The 25,102-nt window shown below is 48.0% G+C and overlaps 1 protein-coding gene across 1 annotated transcript in view; it reads right to left on the reverse strand.

Annotated features, from left to right (window-relative positions):
- Positions 1-280: 280 nt before the first annotated feature.
- The window catches only part of LOC129601233 (caldesmon-like), a 40,994-nt gene continuing 16,172 nt past the window's right edge, over positions 281-25,102 (reverse strand). Inside the window, exons 2-4 of the mRNA XM_055499987.1 lie at positions 22,478-23,025; positions 1,810-2,935; positions 281-828 (exon numbers count right to left, since the gene is read on the reverse strand). Coding sequence (XP_055355962.1) covers positions 281-828; positions 1,810-2,923 — 1,662 coding nt within the window. The 5' untranslated portion in view covers positions 2,924-2,935; positions 22,478-23,025. The remainder of the gene's footprint in view (positions 829-1,809; positions 2,936-22,477; positions 23,026-25,102) is intronic.

A 25,102-nucleotide genomic window follows, 5' to 3' on the forward strand; every position in this document is an offset into this window, starting at 1 on the left:
AGAGAGCCGGTTAACTCCGCAACTCATCTCTTCGGGCCGACATCTTTTGTCACCGTAGCCCGGCTATTTGTAGCCTGAAACTTAAACACTGAAAACAACAAAAACACGAATGGCATGACATTTTTAATACGTGACGACCTTCCGCCCTGATACATTACCGTTAACACCCTTCTTCATGTTGCCGACTGATGGCCGTAACAACATGTGCGGTTGATGACCCGAAAGGTCATCACTGCTCATTTGAGTCGTTATCGCGATTCCGTCGACGCCAGTTACTTCGCTAATTGCGGTCTGACGTCCAGTCTCGGGGTTCTTCAAGTTCCCCTTCTTGACTTTCCTCTTCACTCTCGTGACCTTTCTGGGCACTGTTACGTCCGCTGCGGTCTCGACGGCGTCGCACACGCTCGATCCTTTCTCGAGCGTCTTCCATTTGCTTCTCCAGTCTGCGACTCAGCGGATTATCGACGTTACGTTGAAACGCTTCTTGGTATTCCTCGTTCAACCGTTGATTTCTACGGCCACGTCGACCCGGTCCATCACTTGGCATCCTCATAGCCAGTTCTGGTCGAAAGCTCTTCTTATCGACACTGATCTCCTTGATGAAATCGTATACGAAATCCGCAGGTTGGTTGAACCCTGTCCCCATCGTCTGACGGATTCGCTCTGCGCAGCGGTGAAAGTCCAGTTCGAACTGACGTTTCAGTTGTTCGTTATTCATTGCGATTTGATAATCCCGCAGCTGGCGCTTTGCCGTTTCGGAACAATTGATGTTCGCGACGGGTTGTCCCAGCTTCGTCGCCTGGGCGATGAGCGGAGCAGGTATGAGTCCTGCTTGCAGATCCCTTCTTAATTAGTGGTGCGTCTGATAATGGCCAAGTCGTGCCGCCAAAATCTTTTGGACCGTAATTCGGTGTTCGAATGACGAGTGTTCATCGACTTCAAGCCCCATCGCAGCCCTTCCTGCGAGAAGTCTCAGCGCCGGGTTCGTATGACGCAGGACAAACTGAGCCAAATGCAGTCTCCTTTCCTTGATATCTCGATAACAGAACTGAGTCATTCCAGTCGGATCAGGTGTATCAAGCGGAGTTTCTAGCAGACTAAGGTCAATCAAACTGACGAGTCCACATTCTCGCATCGGGAAGTAGTGGAGATTCGCCGAAGCCTGCGTTATAATCAGGTCTTCCCACTGGCCGTATTCATATTCTTCCGCTTGACTTGAATCCAATAGGACTTGTCTCACATTGAAGAGTAGGGTGTATATCTTTTTCGAATCCTCAGAGTTTCTTTCGACTCCCAGTGTACGGGTAATTTCGTCGACTTGCTGCTGGATATCTGTCATGTCATACACCAATTCGATAGTTTTCAATGACGGTTGCCGTTGAATGCGGCTTTGCACTTCGCTTCCTCCTTGACCTTTCTCCCCATCGTTTGGCGGTGCGTTACTCGCCACTGATAAGTTTGACAAGTCCCGATCTAGGTCAAATATGATGTTCCGCCTTGACTCCGGCATTTCTTCCCCTACGGGAACTTCGATGACCTTTGGCGATGAGCCACATTCCATCGGTTCTTCCGGACGCTTTTCAGCCGACTTGAATTTTGAAGCTACGACAAAAACTGTGGATTGTAACCTGCGAGGGCTCTTCGGAGTTCGAGCGCGGTGACTTTCCGAGCTTGATGACCTTTTGCTGTTGTACGTATTATCTCCAAATTCATAATCCTCCATATGTAGGTTATCTTGAACCCAAGCTTCTTCAAACGGGCTCCTCTTTGAACTGCCGGAGCTTCCACTTTGACCTTCCTTATACTGACCACGAGGTTGCGTGTCACGACTTTTCGACCCAGCGTGCCCCTTGCTCTGCTGGTTACTGATCTCATCGTTGATCTTTTTATACTCTTCTGCAATGCGTTTCTCTTTTGCTTCTTTGCGACACTTTTCCCTTTCGTCTCGTTCACGACGAATGCGTTCGTCATCCTTTCTCTTCTGTTCAGCAGAACGCGTGTCTTTGACGTGTCCTCGATCTCGATCATAGCGATCAAAATCCCGTGACCTTTCACGAGAACGATCTAATGACCTTTCATGTCCTCGTGACCTTTGATCTCTGTCGGCTGCCCTTCCTAAGTCCGACTCATATCTGCTCCTTTCAGGTGATTTCGATCGTTTAAATTCATCTCTCTTGAAGTTTCTGAACGCTTGAGTTACTTCGTTCTCCTGCGCTCGGAATTGGCGCATTCTCTCAATCCGTTCTTCGACCGCAATCTTGATCACCTGTGATGGCGGATTTCCCTTCGTTAGGCTGACCTTTTCCCGTAGGTAGACTGCATATTCGTTTTTGGAAATGGCGACTGGATCCGCTAGGATGATATCGATCTGCTGTATCAGGGACTGTCTGAGTACGGCTGCTTCCTCACCATCCTGTCTCTTAAGAACTGCCACAGGAATGAATGAGGCTTTTGCCCTTCCTGCTGCAGCCTTTGCTTCTGCTCGTTTCTTCTCTTCTTCGCGTTGAGCCTGTACCATTCTCGCAGTCTCTTCTTTGAAGCCCTTTCGGTATGCGTCTGTTTCCGCGCATTTGGGAGGTTCCAACGTGGCGTCCCATCCGGCTCTTTTGTTCACCCAAGAGCGGTACTTATCCTCGAGGATCATTCTATCCTCCACGGGCACTCTGTTCCAGTTATTTCCTCTGATTGCCCCGCGAAACACAGCAAGATTCCCCCTTTTTGATTCTTGTATCACGAGCTGTGCGAAGGTCGGCATCTTTGATATGCATGTCCAGCATGGATATCGCTCGTTGCCTACGGCGTTGTTCCGCTTACAATGCGGACAATTCTCGTTGTAGTTCGTTATCGGGTCTCCCGTTGGTACGTCCTTCTTCTGATCCTGACCCTTCCTAGTTGGTTGACCCCGTTCGGCCATTTTCGTCATTCAACCTGTAATCTGAACATCATAATTCCTACGACCTTTCAAAGATACCCTTTCTTGAACGCCTATTTTACGCCTAAGTTAACTAGACTATTGTGGTGCTGAGCTGAGGCTTTCTCGCTGTTTTCCATGATGACCTTTGTCATCCTTATTTGACTGAACCATTTTCAACTGTATGGGTGACCTTTCCCATCTTAGCCCGTTCGCTAAGTACTTTAGCCCCTTCGCTAATTCTACTCTTCTTGCAGAGTGTGGTTCGAAAGTAAGTCACGCTCTGCGTATTCATTCTCATTTCTGATTCTGATTCTTCATCTTGTGTGGTGGACCTTCCTCCCACACTACACTTTCTCTTTTAAGCTTTTGCGATCCAGTCAGAACGATCGATTCCGTTTCTCTTCCACGTTCTGATTTTTCCGTCTTTAACAAGACTATCCAGTGCGTTCTGGACCTTGAATCGATCGCCGTTCATGTTTTCTTGACCAGAGTCATATTGAACTGCCATGTAGTTGGACACGTCTTCTTGAGTGAACCCGTTAGTGCCACCGATATTCTGCAAGGCATCTTTGATAAGGGCGTCTTTCCATGCTTGAGGACCCGGCTTCGGTCTTTGCTTTCGTTGGTCCTCCGCTGGGGGAATGTAGTGGATCGGAACATTCGTATCAGTGTATTTTACACCGATTCTCCCTTCCTTATATGCCCTCTTTATGATCTTGTTAACTTGTGTCCTGCTGACTCCCGCGTCGCTAACTGCCTTAGCGATGTTCGTCTTATCCATTTGTCTCGCCGGAGCTGCACCAATCGCGGCGTAAATCGTCATCCACGGAACATTGCTTTCGTCGAGGTCATCGACACTCATGTAAGCTGGTTTGCCGCCGATGATTTCCTCTTCCAACAATTCGAAAGGCTGTTCTTTTTCTTCCTTCAGTGATGGCTGCACTAGCTGTGACTTAACCGTCTTCTCTTGGCTTGGGCTCGGGTGACCTTCCCCCCCCCCGGCTGAACTTTGCGCTGAAGTCTGATGACCTTTGACCGTTTCTTCCACAATGTGACCTTTCGCCTCGTCTTCGCCTTGCGTCCTTTTTTCGTGCGCAACTTTCAACGGTGTCAATGGTGTTGTGGATTGGTGGATCTTTTGAATTTCCGCTAATGAACCGGGTCCACCGCTTGCCCTTTGACTTCTTACTGCCGCAAGTGCTTCTGGTACCGACATCGGTTTCGGCGGTCCAACCAACGCAATCGCTTCTTCGGCTGATTTCGGCGCGTGCAGTTTCGGTTTGCCCTTCTCGACCGTTTCTGCTTCTTTTTCTTCGACCACCTCTTCTTCGACAACCATCGGTTCCTCTTCTTGTTCTTCTTTCTCTTTCTGTGATGAGGTTGCTGCTTGACCACTATTTAATTTGATCTGACTCAAGATGGGCCTCTCCACATCGAGTCTCGGATCCAATATCTTAGTGGTATCTTCGCTCGTTTCCTCTTTCTGGTAAGTTCTCAGTTCTTCGGGTACCGCATTCAGGGAGCTGTATCTGATGGTCACACCTTTGTGAGGATTTGTTGTGTGGAGCTTCCTTCCGCAACCATCTGGGTTAATGATTTTCCGAGTGACCTTTCGATGACTGAAGCATTTCCCTTCTCTTTGCTCCAGACTCCGTTAATGAACTGCGCCATGCGGTGTTTCGCCGTACCCATCGGACTGCACATCCCGATGATGGCGCGTTCAATTCGTTCTCGGATATCCGCGTTCGCTGTAGCCAACTTTGGTTTGTTATTGTTCCCTGTGATCTACAGCTTCGCCTTGGAGCCATATTTAGGATGTTTCTGGAGGACTTTCCCCGTGCTCCTTGCATATTCCAGAACGGCATTATATTTGCTCTGTGGCAATCTTTTATTTTTCTCTGCGCAATATTCTTTCACGTCCTTTCTGAACTTCGACGTGACTGATCTGGTCGCTTTTCCCCAGTCCGCTGTCGCTCCGATGAGGATTTCATCTACTTCCTCTATCGTTGTTTCGTCGTTCATTTCGCAGACGAAGAAGCGATCGTCATATTCATCGTCCGTGTAATCCATTTCGCTGTCCCCTTCGGCAGGTTTCCAATTCACGGTGTCAGCTGCATCGACTCTCCCGATGAGACTGTTCTTTGGTGGTGCTTTCTGTTTCTTTTGCGCATCCATATAATCTGCCAAGCTAGGGTCAGGTTTCCTTGTATCTTTTTGACCTTTCTTTTTCGTGTCCTTCTGTTTTATCGATGACCTTGACGATGCAATGCTAACTTCTGATTTCGCCGATTCATCTGAAGTATCCCTTCTCTTCTTCTCTCTTTCCGTCTTCTCTTTACGTTTTTTCATGGTGGATGCGTAAATCGGCTGCATCGACATTGCTTCTTCCATCACGTTATGTGATTGACCTTTCTCTTTCTCGTCTTCAGTCTCAACTTGTGATGAACCAGGTTTAACGCTGATAGACAATTGTTCTGGCTCAGAATCCGACTCGGGTTTCTCTCTTTTCTTTTCCATAACTCCCAGTAGTTTCGGCTGTTTGACGAAAGTTTTACCGACGCTACCTTCTCGTGCCGTACTTTTTGCTGGTTTCGTTTTCGTCTTCTTATCTTCGTCTCTTCGACATCTTTCGCATTTGGGATCCTGGCACGAATGTGCCGGGACTTCTCCTGCGACTATGGCTTTAACCCGTTCAGCGCTTCTTACGGGAGTCGGATGTTCTTCCTTCTTGACCTCCCGTTCGTCCGGTCTTTCCTTAGTCTCTTGACCTTTTGATTTTTTGTTCTCTCTTCTGTCTCAACTTTTTCAGGCTGACCCTTCTCAGCCGGTTTCTTGACCTTTTTCGCTCCTGACAGTTTGGTCAGCGTTTCACCGGTTGCGGTGTAGAGTTGCTTATACACTTCTCCATGGAAAGGGTCGATATGTGTCAGGCGCATATATGCCCGGTCCTGGCGTGCTCTTGGCATCATGACGTTGACCAACACTTCGGCTATCGCTTCGAATTCTTCGCGTTCTTCCTCTTGCGGCAGGACCTGCAGTACTTCCTCGACCTCCTGCATGAGTTTTGGGGTTTCTTCTTCTTCCTCTTCTGGGGTGAAGCCTGCATTTGACACCATTTGTCCCGTCTGAGGATCGACCGCTTCGATTCTGAGGATCCCTTCTCTGCCTTCTTGGTTCATGAATTTGTAGTCGATTCGTCTACATGGCGATCTTCGATCGATTTCTTCCTGTGTTTCCATGGCTTCTGCTTGGACCGGCTGCTGACCGCTATAAACGCGACGTGACCTTCCTCCGTCGGGTGAATTTGATGATTTTCCGGAAAGTAAAGTCCTTGACCTTTAGAATCGAAGAGTGATTTCCACTTCCCTTGATCATCTTTCCAGAAGATTACGATGTGGGCATTATCTTCTTCGGCTCTGTGTCTGAGCATGCTCATCACCGTTCTGATGTTCGCGTTGACATCATTCCTCTGCTCTTCCGGAAGGAGATTCAGCATCTTCTGGAGATCGCTGTACAATTTCTGGGTTTACCATTCGATTTCCTGTGGAGTCGCATTCGTTCCTGCGCTCGGAATTGGCAACATCGTCTTTGGGTCAATGATGTAGCCGTAGACGTATCCCTCATCTCCGTCCGCCATGTGGTAGTTGACCTTTAGGCATCTGCACACTGTTTCTCTGTACGGAGGGTTCTCGTCTCCTGAGTCTTCTTGCCCTTCTCCTGATTCTTCCGTCTCGTTCCCCTTCGCACCTGACGCCGGGTATGCTCCGTGTGAAAGCATATCGATCTTTTCTCCTTGTGAATTATAGAGTTGCTTCTCTATCTTGCCCTTTGCGTCCACCGTAACCATAATGTTCCTCTTTTCTTTAAACGCTGTATCTCTCAGCAGATCCCTAAGGACTCTTCCTATCATGGTCGGATTATTCTGCTCCGATTTGAAGAGTTCGCCGATAGCTTGATCTGCCGCATCGCTGGCTTCCTTTACACATCACTTGGTACGTTGCTTGATCGGCTCCTTCTCCCATTGACGGAATAGGTTCATCTGTGTCTCTGTGAACCAGGAATGCGCTAACTATTCCTTCTGTTTTATCCTTGCAACGGAAAACTCTGGTATGCGATCTGCATTTTGTTTCGCGAGCTACGCCCCTTCGCGTGCTCCCTCCAGGATGATCTTCCGGTATCTCTTTCTGACCGGTGTGACCTTCCTCCGCCGGGTGTTGACCTTTAACTTCTTTCTGTTTTGGTCGACTATCTCTTGCCGGGCTAGCACATGACAATCCTGACTGTACCACTGATGTCGTGCGAGACCTCAATTCCATGATTTCTCTGTCGAGTTTATCTCTTTCTCTCAACAGTCTTTCTCGAGTTACCAATGGATCACTCGGAGGCTGAAACGGGTCATTCCTCGTTTTCTTGGCCGTGTGCTCTTCCGTAGTGGGGCTTTCTTCGGCCGGAGTTTTGACTCCTCTTTCCTGTTCTTGTTCTTTCGGTTCAGGAGGAATCAGGTTGAGGAAGATCAGTATCGTCTTGATTGCGCTTGGCCATCCCTGTTGCGCAACACTGGATTACTGTTCCTCAGTGTCCTGATCTCGACACCCCTTTCTTTTCTCAACCCTTCAGCTTCATGTTTGTCCAGCTTCATATGAAGGTGGGTCCCCCTAGTTATCTTGTGACTTCTTCGGGCCGTCCTGTATTGCGCTTGATTCTCGTTGACGTCGTTATGAAGTTGGACGAATTCGCGACATTTTTCGTTGAATTCTGCTACGGCCTTCTTTTCTTCCTCTGTGAGGGTGACCTTTGGATCCATAATAATGTTGTACTGCGGATCCGTTTCCGTGATCGGGTCGTAGAATCTAGGTGCGTTGAGCACTGCCCACGGAATACTTCCAGTCGATCTTGGTGAGTGAATTCGCACTGGTGTGAGTGATGGGATCTCCATTCTCGTTCCCTGACCGCCCGATGATGCTCTCGGGGTAAACGGCTGACCGCCCCTTCGCGGTGTGTTCTGCCTGTTTCCCGGGAAACGTTGCCCCCTTGTCAGTTTCGGGGTCTGAAATTGCCCTTGGCCTTGCTGCGGGTTGAATCCCTGCATCTGATTTGGGAATCATTGCATCTGGTTCGGAAATGGGGCCATTCCGCCATATCCGAACTGACCTGGATTCATCATCGGCATGTTTTGGCCATACATCTGTTGTGGGAATTGCTGGAATGGGAAATTCTGTCCCATCATCCCTTGATTCGGCATCATCTGGTTAGGCATCATCTGGTTCGGCATCATCTGGTTCGGCATCATTTGCCCTTGGGGCCCGACTTGCGCGCCGTAAGTCCCCCACGTATTTGAGCTCATTCCCACATCGGTTTGTTGATACGTAGTAGACGGGTCGTATCCCCCTTCATAACCATACGTTCCTTCCGTATTCATTGAATCGTCGTATAAGTCCGGGTCTTGAATCGTTCCGCTCGTGGATGACGGCGTTCCCGGATTCCAATATGATCGGTTAGGATCTTGGCCTTCCATTCTTCGACTTATCGTTACACAAACCTACTACGACAACGAAAATGACTCCGATTAGCAGGTTTATTTCTGATGAGCTTTACGCCGTCCCAACTTCCAGTCTTAATATCATAAACTCCTATAAGCCTGATTTTCGGGTTTATTTGTTTTCGTCCTTTAGTTATCCGATCAAGTAAAGCTTTGTCGGCTTCGTCTTCGTCTTGGACTTCCCCTCTCAGAATCTGTTCTGGAGTCGGCTTAAGAGTTTTCTTCGTCTTCTTGGCCTTTCGCTTCTCAATTTCGTTTGCGATTCGTTGGCCAAGTTGGTCGGCTTTCTCCTTGACGGCTTTTATCTGCTCCGCTCTCGAAAGGTCACCGTTGACATTGGTAGCGGAGCGTGGTTCGAAAATATCTTGAAAATCACGCTCTGCTATTTTCCGAGCAGGCTCATCCATTTCCTCTGCTTCAAGATTTCCTGCTTCTTGATTCAGCTTCATTGTCACTGGTGTTTCGAAATCTTTATTCTCTTTCTTCTTTCTTCCTCTCTTTTTCTTAACTGGCTCTTCTGCCTCTTTTGGCTCTTCTGACTCTTTTGGCTCTTCTGCATCTTTTGGCTCTTCTGCCTCTTTCGGCTCTTCCGCCAAATCCGGTACGGAGCGTGGTTCGAAAGTAGCTTGTGTGTCACGCTCTGCGATTTCATGACCTTTCTCAGGTAATTCCGAAGCTGCCCTTTCAGCTTGACCTCTCTGAACCGATAACGGTGGGTGCCACGGTTTCAGACGATCCACCGAAACGACTCGTAGGTCCTTTTCCTTCACCGCATCTTGCTCGATGACCTCGACTTCGTTCGGTCTCGGAAAACTGAGAATCTTCCACACTTTATCATATTTGTTCTTGAAGTCGGTTTGATTTTCCTTCTTTCCTTGCTTCGTATCTTTCGGAAGTCTAATTAAGACTCGATCTCCGACCTTGAATTCGGGTTCTGACTTCTTCTTGTTGTAGATTTCTGCGTGCTTTTTATAAGTATCTTTGATGTTGCACTTCGCCACTTCCTCCGAAAAGGTCAAGTTCCTTTTCATGGTTTCAACCCATTCGCCTAGGGCACCGTAATCTTCGGGAATGTTCGTCTTCGTCACTACATTTTCTGGCATGGTCATCTCTCTTCCGTGAAGCATGTAGTATGCTGAGTACCCCGTCGTCGCGTGTACTGCACGGTTCATTGCCGATATGACGTAAGGAAGATACTTGTTGAATTTCCTTTCATTTCCCGCTTTAAGGTATTGCGATAGTCCATCGCTGATCGTCTGCATCTGTCTTTCAACCTGTCCTTGACCTTCAGGATGGTACTTTGTTCCAAACGTGTGTTTGATTTTAAACACGTTGGTGACCTTTTTCAGAACTTCTGCGGTGAAATGCCTTCCGCGATCCGTGTGGAGGATATGTGGCGCTCCGTGCACCAAGATTACATGCTTTACGAAGACTTTAGCAAATTCCTTTGCGGTAGCTGTTTTCATTGGCTCTGCTATGACGTACTTTGTCAGCTGGTCGATGAAGACCGCGATATACTTGTATCCCCTTTTCTTTGTTGGAAGTAGAGGTCCTTTCAAGTCCGCATAGACTCTGAAGAATGGATGACCAACTTTGATCTCTTGGAGCTTTCCAGGTGGACATTTTCTTGGCGTCTTTATGAACTGACATCCTTGGCACGCGAGGATGTAATTCTTGACATCCGTACTCATACGGTCCCAGTAATATCTGAGCCGGATCGCGGTCAGCGTCTTTTCGAAGCCAAGGTGACCTGCTGCTTTTTCATCATGCAGTGCATGAATGATAGCCCTTCTCATTTGCAGCGGTACCACATATGTCCTTTCGAGTCTTCCTTTCTGGTCCTTGACGCGATACAGTATGCCATTCCATAACTGGTAATGCGTCTCAAACTTTGACCTTTTATCTGCGTCTTGCAGGTGCTCCAATTCATCGATGATCATTGCCAGGTGCGGGTCTTTTAGCTGCTTGTTCCGCAACTGCAAGTTCGTATCATCTTCTTCTTCTTCGTCTCCCTGGAGATTCACGATGCGGACTACCGCAGTGCTGAGTTCGTTCCAATCTTTGATGACCTTGCATCTCGGGAGAGGCTTGCAACCTTTCTCAATTTTCTTTGGGAATCTCAGCAATCTGGTAGGACATTCTTCTGGGGTATATTCAGAGAGAATTTCTGCTTCCCGAAGGTCATTCTGGTCTACCATTTTCTGACCATTTTTCGTGACCTTTCCATCTTTTCGTTCTGAAGCTTCTTTTCTCACTCTGTTGACCTTTATCTTGGTAGCAGAGCGGGGTTCGAAAGTAAGGCGGCGACTACGCTCTGCTTAATTTATGCTTGAACGTGGATCTTTAATTTCTGGCTCTTCCGACATAACCTTTCTCATGTCGGCTCTTAGCCTTTCTTCCCTTTCTTCGGCTAATTGTACGAAGAGTTGCCAAACTTCAATTGGCGGTTCTTCTCTGTTGAGTTCGTTCTTGTAATCTTCGAAGTTTGGGATTTCGTCATACTCTTCTTCGTTACAAGTGGGACCTTCGATTGGCGCTCTTGAAAGGGCGTCTGCGTTGTCGCAGTATTTGCCCGGCTTGTATTCGATCTTGAATCGGTGACCTTGAAGTGCCAATGCCCGTCTTGTTAATCGGGGATTCATGCATGACTTGTTCGACTCCGACCTTAGAAGATTCGTCAGTGCTTTATGATCCGTTCTCACTGTGAATTCGGAGTAGTCGATACATGACTTGAACTTTCTGACGGCGAACATTACCGCCAGACATTCCCATTCCGTTACTCCGTAATTCTTTTCAGCTCCATGCAAAACGCGGCTTGCGTATGCGATGGGATGTCCTTCTTGGGACAGGATCGCACCTAGCCCTTCCTTCGATGCGTCGCACTCGATCCACTGTCGGCCTTGTTGGATCGAACTTCTTTAGTACTGGATCCTTGCATAGTGCTTATTTTAGGTCATTGAATTCTTGGTCATGGATCGCTGACCAATTTCTTTTGATATTCTTTTCGTGTCTCAGCAATTCGTACAAATGCGCCGTCTTTTGCGCGTATCCAAGGATGAACTTTCTGTTATAGTTCGCTAATCCTAGGAATGACCTCAACTGCCGTTCAGTTGTCGGTTTCTTTTGGCCGTCAACTGCCATGACCTTTTCGGGATCCATCCTGATACCATTCTCACTGAGGATGTGCCCAGGAATCCCATTTCGCGCATGCCGAATTCGCATTTCGTCGGCTTAATTGTGAAGCCTGCGTCAATCAAACGTTGAAGGACATTCCTCAGGTTCTGCATGAAGATCTCCCAGGTCTTCCCTGCGAAGATCACGTCATCAATGTAGCCGAAAACGCAACCCATTCGCTTTGCGTTCGACAGGACTTTATCCATGCAAATTTGAAAGGTCGCAGGTCCATTGCAGACTCCAAAAGGCATTCTTTTGAATCGGAACATTCCGTCCTGCGTGACGAAAGTCGTCTCATCTTTCGAGGCTGGGTCCATTGGGATCTGCCAGAAGCCACTTTGCAAGTCCATTTTGCCGTAATATTTGTTTCCCGCGCATGCGTCAAGCAGTTCATCCGGGTTCGGCAGTGGATAGTTATTCTCTTTCGTCAGCTTGTTCAACAAAATGTAGTTGACACAAAATCTTGTTGCCATAGTTCCGTCGCCATTCTTCTTTGCTGCCAATACGACCGGGAAACTCCATTCCGCATCGGATGGTTCAATGACATCTTGCTGTAACATCTGTTTGATGTGCTTCGTGATGAATTCGCGACCTTTCCAGCTCGTTCTTGCCGGATTGCATTTGACTGGTTTTGCGTCGGCTTTGGCAATGGTGTGCGTTACCCCTTCGACATCGCCGTACGGTTGCTTTGACGTGGGAAGAACTTTCCAAAACTCCCAAAATGCATTTCGCACGTCATTTTTCTGTTCTTCAGTTAGGTCTGGTCCTTACTTTAATCTTTCAATGATGTCATTCAGTTCTTCTTTTGTCTTTTCATCCACTTCAGGATCTTCGAGTATGTTTTTCACGACGGCAGCCGAGTTGACCTTTACATTCTCTAGGTGTTCGTAATGTTCTACGTAACCGAGAAATTGGCCCTTCCTTACGGTCTTTCGGCTTTTGCTTCGGTTCTCTATAACGATTTCAAACCGTGTGCCGTTATGGTCCGTTACTCCCGTTCTCGGTCGGACTTCATTATCCTTTTGGGGGGTCGCTGCATACATCAGCTTCTGATTCCGCGGTACATGAACTCCCATCTTGACCTTTACGCGCGTTGCCAAGTTTGGTCTTAACTTGACTCGCTGATCGCTGTAAATCTTGATCGCCCCTTCTGGGATTCTTGCTCTCTGCACTTTAATTCTTCGAACAATGATCTCTTTCTCTTGTTCTTCATTCTTTTCATCGTCTTCGTCAAGGTCCAGCAGATCTTCTTGATCAGAAAGGTCACTCACTCCCGAATCTTCAGAAGTGGTCGAGTTATCGCTCGTACTCGAGAATTCCGAATCGGATTCGCTGCTATTAATTGCTTCAAGCGCTTGACCTTTGCTCCTTTTTTCGACAGGTCGCTCATCGACGCCTTCATCTTCGCTTCCCGTCGAAAGGTCATCATCTTTATCCTTGGAAGCGCTTAGTTTTTTCGTTTTTCGGGCAGAGGTTTGTCCGTTTCCTTGGACTTTCGTCCGTTTCGTGCAGTATCCTTGGATTTGTTCTTGTTGCGCGAATCCTCGCTCGTGACCTATCCCTTTCCTCGTCTTCCGAGCTATCAACTGCTTGAGCGGTATTCGGTGACCTTTCTGCTTTTTCAACTGGTGGCCCTTCCTCACCAGTTTCGGGTGACCTTTCGTCGACTTTCGGAACTGACCTTTCTGGCTCTTTTTCTTCCAGCATCGAGCTTAGTGACCTTTCGTTCTTCTCGGTTGGTGGCCGTTCCTCACCATTGCCGAGTGACCTTCGCAAAGATCCCACTAACGCTGCTGCCTTTTTCTCTTTCGGAGACATTTGAGCCTTTTTTGCCTCTGTTACCGGGATTCCGTTTTCCTTGTCCCGAATCGCTTGGTTTAGTTCCTTAATCATCTGAGCCAGCTCATACGCTGTGTGCGTAGGTTCTTCTTCTTCGGCGCCTGTGCCGTTTTCTTGTGCAGCGCTTGTGCTGACTTCTTGTTCTTTTTCTTTTATTTCTTCGGCGCTTGTGCCGTTCTCTTGTGCAGCGCTTGTGCTGACTTCTTGTTCTTTTTCTTTTCTTTTTCAGCACTTGTGCCGTGACCTTTAGGTCTCTTATCACCGATAAAGACGCAGTTAGCCATCAACTCTTCTGTGCTCCAGTCGTCACTCGGTATTGTCTCGTACATGCACCAAGTATCCCCGCCTCGTTCGGGATACTCTACACCATCCGGATCTGGTGCAAAGGTCGCCTTCTTCTTTCCTGGATAACCGAATAATCCAAGTTCGCGTCTTTTTCTCGTGACCTTTAGCTCTGGTATTTCTCCCGTGAATATCGGTACTTCTTCATGGGTTTTTCTCCATTGTTTATTCCATGGCCTTAAATTTCCTTTCTTTAGGCAGGCCTGGTAAAAGTCAAATAGCTCGCACCCCGGTGTGCCGAGTCCATTTGGGAAAATGACTGTTCTTCCTTGACCTTTCCATAGGTAATTGACTCTGAATTCCCAGAATAAGTCGACCCTTGCTTGCTCCCATATTTCATTTTCTTCTCTAGCTCGTCGCCTTTCTCTGTCGAGCTTTGTGATCGGGTTGTTGTACCATGGGTCGCTTTTATCCGCTTTATCGGGAATAAAGTTGTCAGCTTCTTGCTGCCAATGATGGAGCCACTTTCCTCTGGAGGTGATGTAGTTCTTGACTACCGATAACCATTTTCGATAACATTGCCAGAGGTAAGTTGCTTTTGGCAACTCTGGCATGGGAAGTGTCCTCACGATTGATTTGACCTCTTTATCTTCTTGTCTTTTATGACGTGCGATTGCCGCATTGCATTTCGGCCATTCCGAAAGGTGATCTTGCGTCATTTCTTGCATGCATTTTGCACATCTTTCTTGAGGTCGCGCTATTGAAAGGTCATCGCTGTCGTGCCAATCGTGATTGCAAGAGGTTGCTCTCTCTTCCTCCGTCCATTCTCTTGGTCTACGGTAGACGACGCGGTTGTCTCCTTCCGGCATCCGTTCTCTCGGTTTGGGGCGGACGATAGCACGATTATTCGCTTCTCCGGAGTCGGTATCTGTCCATTCATCTTCCCTTTCAATTTCGATTACGCTATCTCCTGAGGATACCTCAATAACTTTGATTTCTTCATCTGCAGAGCGTGGTTCGGAAGTAAGACGACGACTATTCTCTGCTACCTTTTTGCGCAGGCGCGTGTCTCGACCTTTAACCCGCTCTCTTGCTTTGTTACGCTTTTCATCAGCAGTGCGTGGTTCGAAAGTATGCTGAGAACCATGTTCTGCTTTCTTCGTATCCAGTTGCTTTCTGGCCTGGTCTCGTATGTCCGAGAATAATGCTCTTTCGTCGCTATTCATCAGTCCAGGGTCTTTCCTGGGCCCAACCATTCTCGTGCCCAGTGCCTCTGGTACTGGGATTAGCCTTGACCACTCCAATCCAGGCACTAGCGACTATTTCTTTGCAATCAGCGCTTTTGCTTGCATTATCTTGATCTGTTCTATCGTTGGTGACCTTTGTTTTCCTTATGACTTCGGTGACCTTTTGCTTCTTCTTTAATCCCTGTGCCTCTGGTACTGGGATTAGCTCTTCGCCATTCTCATTTTGCTTCTTATCATTCGATCCCTGTGCCTCTGGTACTGTGATAGCCGTTTGCCCCGAATCATTTCTTGGTTGAAGTTCGGTGACCTTTCCTGCATTGACTTTTGCAGAGGATTTCGGCTCATCATCTTCAGCTTCAGTTTTTCGTTCTTCCTCGTCATCCCCGTCTATCAAGATAAATTTCTTTGCGAGGAAGTCGAATCCCAGTAGGACTTGGACCTCGTCTGATGCAGGTCTCACGTAAAACGAGTGTTGGATCGTTTTCCTTCTTGAAGTCACTGGTGCTACGCAGTAGTGCGTTACTTCGAAACCTGACGTTCCACTGATCCCTATGATCATCACCTTCTTTTTTGGTGTAGTCTTACAGTCTTGAGGCCATTCCTCTCACAGAACTGTAGACAAATCAAAGACGTCTCTGCGCCAGTGTCAAGCATTGCCATGACCTTTTTGTTTACAATTTTGACTTCGTGTGTGTAAGCTTCGATCCGTTTCGGTAAGTACCTTTCGTGCTCCAACGATCTATCCGTTTCGGTACGTCGGGTCGCACGCCTGAAAACTTTTCGATCCCCTTTGACTTCGGTAAGACGTTTGTCTGCTCCTTCGCAGCGGTCTCTTTACTTGTGACCTTTGCTACTTCGCACATTAACCCCTTCTCTTGTGCGTTCTCGTGACCTTTTATCACTTGCGCAATAACTTCGTATTGTGACCTTTCATTGCGCACGTCTTTGGACGGCTTTTCTTGCAATTTTGCCATTATCTCTTGCGTAATTTCATCTGCAAGGGTCATCTCGTCATCTTCTCCCTTTTTCAATTCTTCTGGTGACCTTTCATACACAACCATCTTATGGTCGTTTTCTTTCATCCATTCTGTAATCTTCTTCGCAACTTCATTATTGGTGCGAGTTGGATCAATCTGAGATGACATTCCGTCAGTTCTGGGCGGTGACCTTTCGATGTCATTCCGGATTGCTTCAGTCATGTCATATGACTTCTCCTTCTGCGGAGTTTGCGCTAAGTCCGGTGACCTTTTCGATTTAGACATGAAAAATCCGCCATTCGGTGACCTTTGTAAAGGTACTTTCTCACCATATTGAGGCGGTAATTCACCCTTCTCAACCCGCTCTCGAAACTGACGGTTATTTTCGTCACATTGGACTTTCTCTTTCCAGTACTCTTGTACTTTCGGTTGTGAAGCTTTTACTTGTTCCTCGAGATGCTTTCTCATTCACCAATCTTGTTTCTCTCTTTCTTCCCAGTAAGCTTCTCTGGAAATTCTCACATCTTGCGGTGACCTTTGTGGCGGAGGAAATGGTTTCCATATACCGTGCTGTCCATTCGGCCTGTAAGCGACTTTTTGCCACTGCATCTTTTGCTGTAGAGTGTTTGCCTCATCGAGAGAGTCACCTGAGACTTGCTGTGCCCCTTCGCTCTGTTTCACTGTTCGCTGCGCCATTCGCCGAGTCAAGTTACTTTCTTGACCTTTTGGTTCATCGGCGACTTCACCGTGACCTTTCTCTTTCAGTGACTTTTGAGTCTGTTGCACTGGCTGTCCCTCGTGACCTTTCACTTCTTCATCTCCCTCTTGAGGTGACCCTCCAGCCTCTTGCGCTCCTTGCGCAGCCACGGCCCTTCCGTGACCTTTCTCAGCAACTCTTGCTTGAGATACTTTCGACATCTGCTCAAGAAATTTCGGTGTATCTGGACCGTCTCCGTGCGTTCGTTGCACCGTTACGGTCATTCCGTCAACTTCAAACGCCTTTTCGACAAACTTTCGGAATCTTGCGTGATGTGTCTCATCATCTTCTTCTTCCGAAGATCCTGCTTTCAGCCTTGCTACTGCATTCGCGAAGAGTTTCTTTCTCCTCGTCGTTAAACTCTCCGCTTGTTGCGGTGACCTTTCGGTCTGCTGTCCTCGCAGCGTAACGTTACTTTCGTGACCTTTCCTTGCAGTTACTTTCTGCGGTGACCTTTGGGTCTGCTGTCCTTGCAGCGTCACGTTACTATTGTGACATCTTTGATTTGCAGTTACTTTCTGCTGTCCCGGATGCAGAGTTGAGGCCCTTCCATCAGCCCTGTTGCCCGCAGTTACTTTCTGCGGTGACCTTTCGGTCAGCCCCGGCTGCACTTGTTGCAGCGTCACGTTACTTTCGTGACCTTTGGTTGCAGTTACTTTCTGCTGGTCCGGATGCAGATGTTGATGCCCTTCCATCAGCCCTGTTGCCCGCAGTTACTTTCTGCGGTGACCTTTGGGTCAGCCCGGGTTGAGTCAAGTTACTTTCTTGACTTTCCGCAGTTGCTTTCTGCGGTGACCTTTCAGTCAAACTCTTCCGTCCTTGCGGCAATCTTTTTAAACCCTTCTCTTGACCTTTGCGAGCCCCTTCGCTCGATTTCGAGTTACTTTCTCGAATCCTCGGATTTCTTTTCCGGGTCTTTGCGTTACTTTCGCAGCATCCGTTTCTCGCTGCGGTCCTTGCCTCCAGCGGAGCACATTGCTCCTCTATATCCGGTGGTTTCGGTTCCGGACGATCAGTAGGCTCACCGGCGTCTACTGGCCTTGTACGTTTCCTTGGACCATCCCCTGCACCGGCGCACCTTGCGCCTGACCGGCACCATTCGCCGGGGCGAAGTTTAATCCTCAGCCTGGCTGACCGAAACCGTTCTGGTTTCCACCGACGAAGCCGCCTTCCTGCCCGCCGTAATCGCCCTGGCCACCTTGACCGGCGAAGTTGCCCTGGCCACCTTGACCGGCAAAATTCTGGCCACCTTGACCACCGTTATTCCACTGGCCTCCTTGACCACCACCATTCCATTGGCCACCTTGACCAGCACCATTCCATTGGCCACCTTGACCACCGCCATTGTTCCATTGGCCGCCGCCATAATTGCCGCGATTGCCGCCACGGCCACGGCCTCTTCCTCGGAAGCCTCCGCGAGCCGGGCCGTATCCACCGTTTCCTCCGCCTTGGCCACCTTGACCAGCGAAGTTACCTTGGCCTCCGGCGAAGTTTCCTTGGCCACCTTGACCACCGCCGAAGTTTCCTTGGCCGCCGAAATTACCCTGGCCACCTTGACCCCCATTGTTCCACTGGCCACCTTGACCAGCGAAGTTCCCTTGGCCACCTTGACCAGCATACCGTCCGCCTTGGCGTGATTGTGGCACGTATCCATTTGCCATCGCATTGCGCCATCCGCCGTGATTGTTGCGCAGCATCAGCCATTCTTCGTATACAACCCGATTGGGGATTTGATTCCACGGTGTTCCCGCGAATGAGCACGCTTGCGTGTGGTGATTGCCGTACATGCAATTCTGGCATGTCAGAGCATTATTTGCAGCCCATCCGTCAATCATGGTGAACAGGCGCTCTACCCGCGACCCGCATCGTGGTCCTTGATTTCCTTGTCCACGGTTTGGTCGGAAATTTCCTTGGTTTCCTCCGCCGCCGTTGAATACCTGGCCGGTAAAGCCCGGATTCGCCTGAGCCATTCCTTGACCACCGAGCCCTCCATTCAGGGCATTCCCTTGACTGTTCCTTTGCGGGTTTTGCGCTGGCCGGGCCGTCTGCTGGGCTGACGCCTGGATCGCTGCAATCGCGGGCTTGGTCACTTCTTGAACCGCCGTCTGTATCGCCGCGATCGTCGCGTACGATATCTGGCCTTTATTCCGTTCGTTGCCAAAGGTCACCTCTTGAGTGCCTAAGGGCGGGAATTCCGTATTATATCTTAGCATCTGTGCCGAACACGACTGGTTTTGTCGCCCATTCGCGACTTCTTCGATCTGACCGGACCGAACGATGACGCAGTCGTCTTGAGTCCGGTTGCCTCTCGTGACCTTATACTTTTCTTTGCCAGTCGACCATGTGCGGAAGAATTCCTTGATGTCCATTGGGTTATGGAATTTCTGTGCTCGAAGTGCCTTATAAAGGTCACCATCGTTCTTACATCCTTGAATCAAAAATCCGATGGCCTGCTTCTCTGTTATGATCCGTTTCGACTTGAAGCGCATGATCGCCTGATAGAACTGGTCAAGCGTTTCCTTGCCAGCTTCGAATTTTCTTGTCATGGCTTCTCTTAAGGCGTTGACCCCTTCGTCACGATCGCCAAATTGTTCCTTGAACTTTGTCATCCATTCATCGACGGTTAGTTCTTCCGCCTCTTCTTCATCATCAATTTCTCTTTCCGCATCAAACTGCGTTGGCTACTTCTAGCATCATTGCTGCATCGGAAAGGTCATACGTTTTTGAGTCTCTTTGACTTGACGGATCCAGCCGAGTAAGGCTTCTCGGACTTTCGAGACATTGTTCTCATAATTCCCCTAAATTCTTGTTCTTCTCGGCGTAATCGCTGTGCTTCGGCCTGATATTCGGCGCGATGTTCCCTCTCGCGCCGTTCCTCTTCTCGAGAAACCCTTTCATGCTCGTGGATGCGTGCTCGTACATCGTCATCCTCTTGAGTCTCTTTTCGGTGTTGCTTCGAATTACCGTCAAAGGTCATTTCGTCCGTTTTGGACGGTCCACTAAAGAGTGGACCCGAGTGCCCCTTCACTTGCTCGGTTGACCTTTTTTCGCTCTCCGTTTTGACGGGTTCTGTGCCTTGTCCATTTCCAGTTCCTGTTCGCTCAGGTATTTGGAATCTGCTACTGAACTGCTGAGTATGGATTGTGCCATATCCGGGTGGTGGTGAATCCACCCTAGCCGTTTCATCCTTTTTGTAACGGCTCAGCTGTTCATCTTTATGTCTCAGCGAGTTGTTGAGTGCGTTGTTTTGGTCCTCAAATCTCTTATTCTTTTCTGAAAGGTCATCTCGCTCCTTTTTCAGGCTGTCATTCTCTGCCTTGACCTTTGACATCTGTCCGTGAAACTGGAGGGTTCGATCATTCTCTTGTTTTTCATACACCTCTTTATCTTCTTTGAGCTTCTCCAGTTGACCTTTCAGCGTGGTAATTTCATCATCTCTCGTCATTACCAACGTTGTCATTTCCAGCAGGTCACTTACTAATTTCGCCATGTCTTGTTTCTGTTTATTGATCAGGACTTGCCCTTCTCTGTTTCCGACCTCAAGCACCGTGACCCGTTCGTCAATTCGTTGTGCTTCGGTCAACCATTTGTGTGTATCTGCTTTATGACCTTTGATTTCATCGTTCAATCGTTTGATTTCCTTTTTTGCGTCTTCCACAATCTCGTGAAACTTTAATGATACTTGGTCTCTCTGTGTCTCTGCTTCACCCTGTTTCTTTCTTCTTTCTTTCAGTTCCATTCGTAACTTTTGATTCTCGTCTTCGTACTTCTTAAGGTCATCCTTCAGTTTTGTAATGTCTGTTGTCAGACTGGTGACCTTTCCTGTGATCTTGGTCGCATTGGCCAGACATTCGTCACGTTGAGTTTCAGCTTCCTGAACTTTTTGTCTCAAAAGGTCACACTCGTTTTTCAATTCTGCTATCTCTTGTGACCTTTCTTCCGATTCTTCGGAAAGACCGTATTCTTCTGCGGTGAGAACTCCTTCCGTTTCTCTTTCTTCGTCCCTTTTCTTGAGCTCCTCCACAGACTGTTTCTGAGCTTCATATCTGACCTTCCATTGTTGCGCTTCCTCTTCGAGCGTGACCTTTTCTTGTTCCATCACGTAAAGTCTTGCTTCAACTTCAATGGTTTTGTTCCGTTGTTCTCGGACTGCAGCGAATGCTTGCCCCTCTATTTCATCAAATAGCAGCTCGAGGTCCTTCACACGCTGCTTCAATCCATTTAAAACGGAAGTTTTTGGTGATGGTGACCTCTGATCTCGGTCGTCGGCCCTTCCTGACGCCGTTCCTTCAAAGGTCTCTTCCGACTTTTCGTGGAAGGTCGTTTTCATCATCTCTTTCATTACATTAGCTTCCTTCATTGCCGTGTGAAAAGACATCTGCATTGTCGTCTCATCCTCATCGTCAGTGTAAAACTTTTCACTTGACGCGGGGCTGGTACCATTTTCTTCCAGCTGTTCTTTTGAGAACAATGGGTTGTCCCAAAGGTCATCTTGTTTGACCTTTTCTTCGTTAAACGGCTCATTGCTGTTGACGACGCCACCTCCTTCGATGACCTTTTGACTGGCTTCGTCATTTCCCTTCTCGGCTTGATCTGCGTTTTCCTCTTTGACTTTCTCGGCCGACCGTGTCATTCCTCTGGTCTCGGCCTTCAGGTCATCTTCATTCTGTCCATCTGCGGCCCTTCTCACATCGGTGACCTTTGACGAGTTTACCGTGTTATCTCCGGCATGTCGCCTGGAGCTTCCTTCGTTTCCGTCACTCGAGCTCTCGTTCTGGGTTTCCCTCAGAGCCGTTTGATATGTGGCGTCTGAGCCTCTGGTGTCCTTCCTCTCAAAGGCCAGTTGAGCTCGAGTTGCTCGTTCATGAGTCACCGGCCGTGTGTACGGCTTCAGTTTCACTTCGTAAGGGTATTCCAGCCCCCGAGACCGTTTTCTCTGACTGCCCGATGAGACCGGTTCATTACCGTCTGTGTCTTTATCCATGTCTTTGGAATCCGTTGATGATCGGATAACTTGGACGATGCTAATAATGTTTCTGACGCGTGTGTTAGTTTAAGCTATATAAGCCCCTTTACGCGTAAACAGAAACAAACGCTGTCCTAAAGGTCACTTCTCGTATCAGCTTGATTTTACTAAAGGTCACTCTGCCTCAAAAAGAGTTAAGTCTTTTCTAAAGGTCACTTTTTCCTTGAAAAAATTTGACTACGTCCCTTTTAAAGGGCACTTCCCTTTAGTAGAATTTAACTTATTATTCGATTTCGGTCAAAAACGTTAAACCTGAGTATATTTTTGGATTTTGCTAAGAAATCAACTCAGATTTCCTCAAAATAAACGTTGTTTCATCAGCTTTCAATTTTTGGTAAAGGTCATCAATCTCGTCGAAATTTTTAGTAAAGGTCAACTTCTCGTCAGTCGACTTCAAAATTTTTCTTAGCTGGCTACGTCACGATCTTGTGCGCCGTGCGCAAATGCTCCGCCTTCTTTCAAATTCTTAGCTTCCTATTGGCTGATTTACTGGCTAACTTTAGCTTCGCTGCTGTGCCAATCACAGCGCTAATAATCGACCAATCAGAAACTTTGTTTTTCTGTTTATAGGAAGGCGTGACGTCACGTCAAAAATCAAATTTTCCAGCTAGCGCACCGTGTGCAAAAGTTCCGCCTCCTTTTACGCTCAGTTCAGAACCTACCAATAGAAATTGCGAATTTTACGCTTCCGCCCATGGCGTCTTTAATAACGTATTTCCTACCTGACCGATCCAGAAAATCGATCCTCCGTCCTTTCCGCGGTTCCTACAATTCCTCCAACGATTATACTGACTTCTCCTGGGCCAGTCGCTAACCCCTTCCGTCTCGCTTCGACGGGACACGACGGCGTGTCGACCAAAAGCTGTGTGGCCGCGGGTCTTCAGCTGTGCCTTGACGTTGGCTGCAGCTGGGTGGCACTCGACCACCTTTTTTGGAGGAGGCCGTATTTGGGTGCGCGCTCTACGCAGTAGAGCGCGCACCTGATTCTCCACACCCGCGCACCAAGACTCGTGCCCACCTTTCGGGCTTCGCCGCTTGTGGCACTCGCGCTTGTGCTTTCGCCGCTTGTGGCCCTCCAGCAGAAGCTACTGCAGTAGCCTCAGCTGCGTCAGGAAAGTACAGCGTGCTCTACGCAGTAAAGACACACTGGCACTGATCTGCTGTTCGATCCAAGCGTCCTTCGCACCTTCTTCGACTGCTTCGCCAGCGAGCCCTTCCTCGCACAATGCTTCTTCCACTCCGTCAAATGGACGGGAAATCCCAGATTATCCTGGAGAACACACGACTCTTGCTACCATATGAGGTGGGAACCTGGTAAGGTTCACACCGCAGGATCAGAATTGACGTGATTCTGCCTGCCAAAAGACCTGGCAATGCTATACAGCGCCTACGCTACAGAAAGCGAGAAACGGGCGAGATTGCTAGGAATTTATAAAATACTGACTGAATTCGATAGAATTCCCGAATGGGCAACTTCGCATTACTGACTGCAGCAAGCGCATGAAAGGCGCACGTAACCGCCACATGGTGCGGGTGCGCGCAGAACACCATGCTTTCGCCACGCGTAAGGCGGGCGCGCAATGAAACACAACAGACTGCCAAAGCGAGGGTGTACGCATGTACGCCTGCGCTCATATGCTGATTTAGCGAATTGCCTGCTGGTCGTCAACAATCAGTTACGGGTCTAAAGGCATCTCACCCGGACTTCGAAACTGCGCCGATAGCGTGAATACGTTTTGGTTTTTCGGTCTGCTGTGTGATCTGCCGAGTGAAATTTCTTCTGCGAACAATTTATCGAGGTAACACTTTGCTGCTGGTTCATTTGCACTTCTATGATTCACACAATCAACAGGATCTATAACATCCGCGTTCTCAACAATGCGAATCCCGTACGCAATTCCGGTTAAAATAAACTCACATCAGGGCCACTAACCAACATATTCTGCCAGGCATCGAAATGTTTGGTTAAATTGCATTTGCTTAATAAATCAGGATCACAAACAAGGAAAGCATTGATGAAACTGCTCCTCATAGCTGGGTTAGCGAAAGAATCTGAGGGAACATTAGCAGAAACATTTAAAATGGAAGAACTTTCATTGTGTTTTTAAGTGTTTTTACCGCTTACTCTAACTTTTTATTATGAATATAAAGAACATTCCATACAAATCCTGATAAATCTGCTGTTTAATTACAATGAAATTGCTATATTTAAATACTTTTTCTCATTGGGTGCACAGTGAAAGTTTTACAAATAATTTGTTGAGATAAATTTATAACTTCCATCATGAAGTGTATATGCAGCGTATATGCTCCAGACAACACCATCATTCACCTCAGTGCCAATTTTTGACTGGCTAACAAAATATAGACATTTTTCTGTATGGCAGTCCTTGCCGTACCTGACTGTACTTCAGATTAGTAGTGCTAACTATGATTTAGGAAAATGAAAGTAGAGCTATGGTACGCAGATCTCATTAATCTTGCTTAGAACAATATTTGAGCCTGTGTAGCGTAGCTGAATAAACGGTCGCTAATTCTTTACATTCTATTAGAACTGCAAAAATACCATAAATCCCGACTACAGGCCACATTCTCTTTAATTCAAGACCGAATCAAAGAAAGCCAGAGAATGACGTCATTACATCACTCGTCGCAGCATTAAATAGCCTGAACTAGGCAATATTACCCGTACGCGTACTACCCGGATCTGTACTACCCGTACACCTGACCCAACTGAACTCGTACATGCGTAAGCGGCTCCGCTGAAGCCCTTGTAGCAACCCCACATTTCCTCTAGACAGACTTGTCTAGAGTTCTTGTTTTTCCTTACGATTCATTTTATTTCTGGTAAGCATTTTCGAACAAATTACTAGCCCTGCCATTTCTGGTTCAAACCAGATTGGCAGGGACAAACTATCTCACGGAACTGTTCGCCACAAGCCCATCGTTACTGGATCACTTCATTTACTGCTTTCGTGCCGGGCCGGGCCTGCCTTCCAGCACATCTCTCATTCCTTGATACTTTTTACTGCTCTTACTCATGACTGTTGATCTGATGTCGCACTGTTTCCCTGTCTGTTTTATGGAGCCCTGCGGGGCCTGGAGTTGGGGCCACGGGGAGAACTTAGCTGGCCATGGGGGCGGACTGCGGGGGATTTCTGGGCGCTGTGCTCGATGTGAACTGGGGTTAGTAATTCAACTCTCTGCGTTTCGACCATTAACCAGTGACCTAGCTAGTGCAGTGCTTTGGTGTTCCGTGTGGGCTTCCTTCGTGTTTGGTGGGGGTGCGAACCGTGGATATGGACTCGGGAACCCTGGAGGACCCTGTCATTTTCATCATTTCGTCG

The sequence above is a fragment of the Paramacrobiotus metropolitanus genome, unplaced genomic scaffold, assembly GCF_019649055.1.
Source record: "Paramacrobiotus metropolitanus isolate TYO unplaced genomic scaffold, Prichtersi_v1.0 Parri_scaffold0000221, whole genome shotgun sequence".
Lineage (NCBI taxonomy): Eukaryota > Metazoa > Tardigrada > Eutardigrada > Parachela > Macrobiotidae > Paramacrobiotus > Paramacrobiotus metropolitanus.